This window comes from Cyprinodon variegatus, unplaced genomic scaffold (genome assembly GCF_000732505.1).
Source record: "Cyprinodon variegatus isolate N-32 unplaced genomic scaffold, C_variegatus-1.0 Scaffold592, whole genome shotgun sequence".
NCBI classification, from domain to species: domain Eukaryota; kingdom Metazoa; phylum Chordata; class Actinopteri; order Cyprinodontiformes; family Cyprinodontidae; genus Cyprinodon; species Cyprinodon variegatus.
The window spans coordinates 448,592-450,377 of record NW_015151045.1 but is presented as its reverse complement, the minus strand read 5'-3'; the positions used below and the strand labels follow the sequence as shown (position 1 = coordinate 450,377).

Sequence of the window (1,786 nt, the reverse complement as noted above, 5' to 3'; positions counted from 1 at the left end):
CTGGAACTAAACAGGACTGGAACTAAACAAAGCTGGAACTAAACCAGCCTGGAACAAAACCAAGCTGGAATTAAACCAGGCTGGAACTAAACCAGCCTGGAACTAAACCAAGCTGGAACTAAACCAGGCTGGAACTAAACCAGGCTGGAACTAAACCAGGCTGGAACTAAACCAGGCTGGAACTAAACCAGCCTGGAACTAAACCAAGCTGGAACTAAACCAAGCTGAAACTAAACCAGCCTGGAACTAAACCAGGCTGGAACTAAAGAGGCCTGGAACTAAACCGGACTGGAACTAAACCGGACTGGAACTTAACCGGACTGGAACTAAACCGGACTGGAACTAAACCGGGCTGGAACTAAACTGGACTGGAACTAAACCAGCCTGGAACTAAACCGGACTGGAACTAAACAATAATAGATGGGCTACGTTATATTTAAGATCGGTTCCTACTATGTTTTACTCGTTTTAAATTATTTCTTGTTTATCAAAATGTGTAAAAAGTATATTAAATAAAAGCTGCAAAAACTGTATCTAAAAACAACAAAAAAGGAACAAACTTAATTAATAAAATGTAGAAGAAAGTGAATAAAGATAAGGATGTAGAAAAAACTCTCTTGATCAAACTAAAACCAGTCCAGATTAAAATAATCAGAAACCAGTAAGAATGGTTTGATACGACCGAGGATGGGCCACGAATAAAGTCGTAACATTGGGAGAATAAAGTCATCATTCATCAACCTGTTTCAGAAAGAAAGCTTGGAGCTCCGCCCACCAGATGACATCAGACCAGCTCCACCAATCAGCAACCAGAGTCCACTTTGACATCCTGCCCAGTTTGATGCTGCTGCTAAAAGATTTCCTGATTTAACAAACTGATGCTAAAGTAGAACTTCACATAACTTCACGCTTCTTGGAAGAGTTGGTATAAAATACAACTTTATTCTACTAATGTCATGACTTTATTCTTGTAAAAGAAATAAAATAAATCTCTAGCCCGTCTCTAACGCTCTGTCGTAGGTTTCCAGTCCAGTTAAACTGAAGAAAAGCTGAGAAATAAAACCGGAATCAAAGATAAACAGGACTGAGAGAAACCAGGAAATGAAACCAGCAGCAGCCAATGAGCCGCTCCTCCTGGCGCTGAAGGCCGCAGCTGAACAGAAACACGCCAACGTCTCCGCTCTGATTGGACCAGAGGTCCCCGCCCTCACACCTCCATCCCTGCTGATCCCATAAACCAGCCTGAATTAATTAGTCCGCAGGTTAATCCAGCGACTCCTTCATCTAAGATCCAAAGCAACACCTGCAGCAAACGGCATCTGGAAGCTGCTAATGAAGCTAACAGCAGGTCTGAGGGAAACCAACACCTGACAGAGTCCAGGCTGCCGTAACGCAGACGGGACGGCGTGCCAACAGGGCCGCCGTAATTAGCACACACATTAGCGCTGATGTCCTCATCATGGGCGAACAGATGACGAGTCCTAATGAACATGTGGGAGGCGGCTTACGTGCAGGCTGGGGTGGTAGGTGAGCAGCCCGTTGTCGCACAGCGTCACGTACTTCTTCTTCCACTCCTTGTTGAGGGATTTACCGCTCCTCTTCATCAGCATGCCCTGCAGGAAACAGCGTGACAGGGTGAGTCTGCGGCGGAACAGATGTTCCACAGCTGCATGAGCTCGGTTAGAGGAGGAGCGACTGGTCAGCAGATTAAACACGGCAGAGACCAGGGATTACAGAGACGCTCTGCCACCTCGGAGCGCTACTTCTTCAGCCGTCTGCAGTGGAA

General features: G+C 45.9%; 1 protein-coding gene across 5 annotated transcripts in view; it reads right to left on the bottom strand.

Annotated features, from left to right (window-relative positions):
* Positions 1 to 1,786, bottom strand: part of LOC107096020 (arf-GAP with GTPase, ANK repeat and PH domain-containing protein 1-like) — a 91,294-nt gene that overhangs the window by 35,036 nt on the left and 54,472 nt on the right. For all 5 annotated transcript variants that reach the window (XM_015392470.1, XM_015392469.1, XM_015392471.1 and 2 more), the window contains one exon: positions 1,509 to 1,613. In XM_015392470.1, coding sequence (XP_015247956.1) covers positions 1,509 to 1,613 — 105 coding nt within the window. The remainder of the gene's footprint in view (positions 1 to 1,508; positions 1,614 to 1,786) is intronic.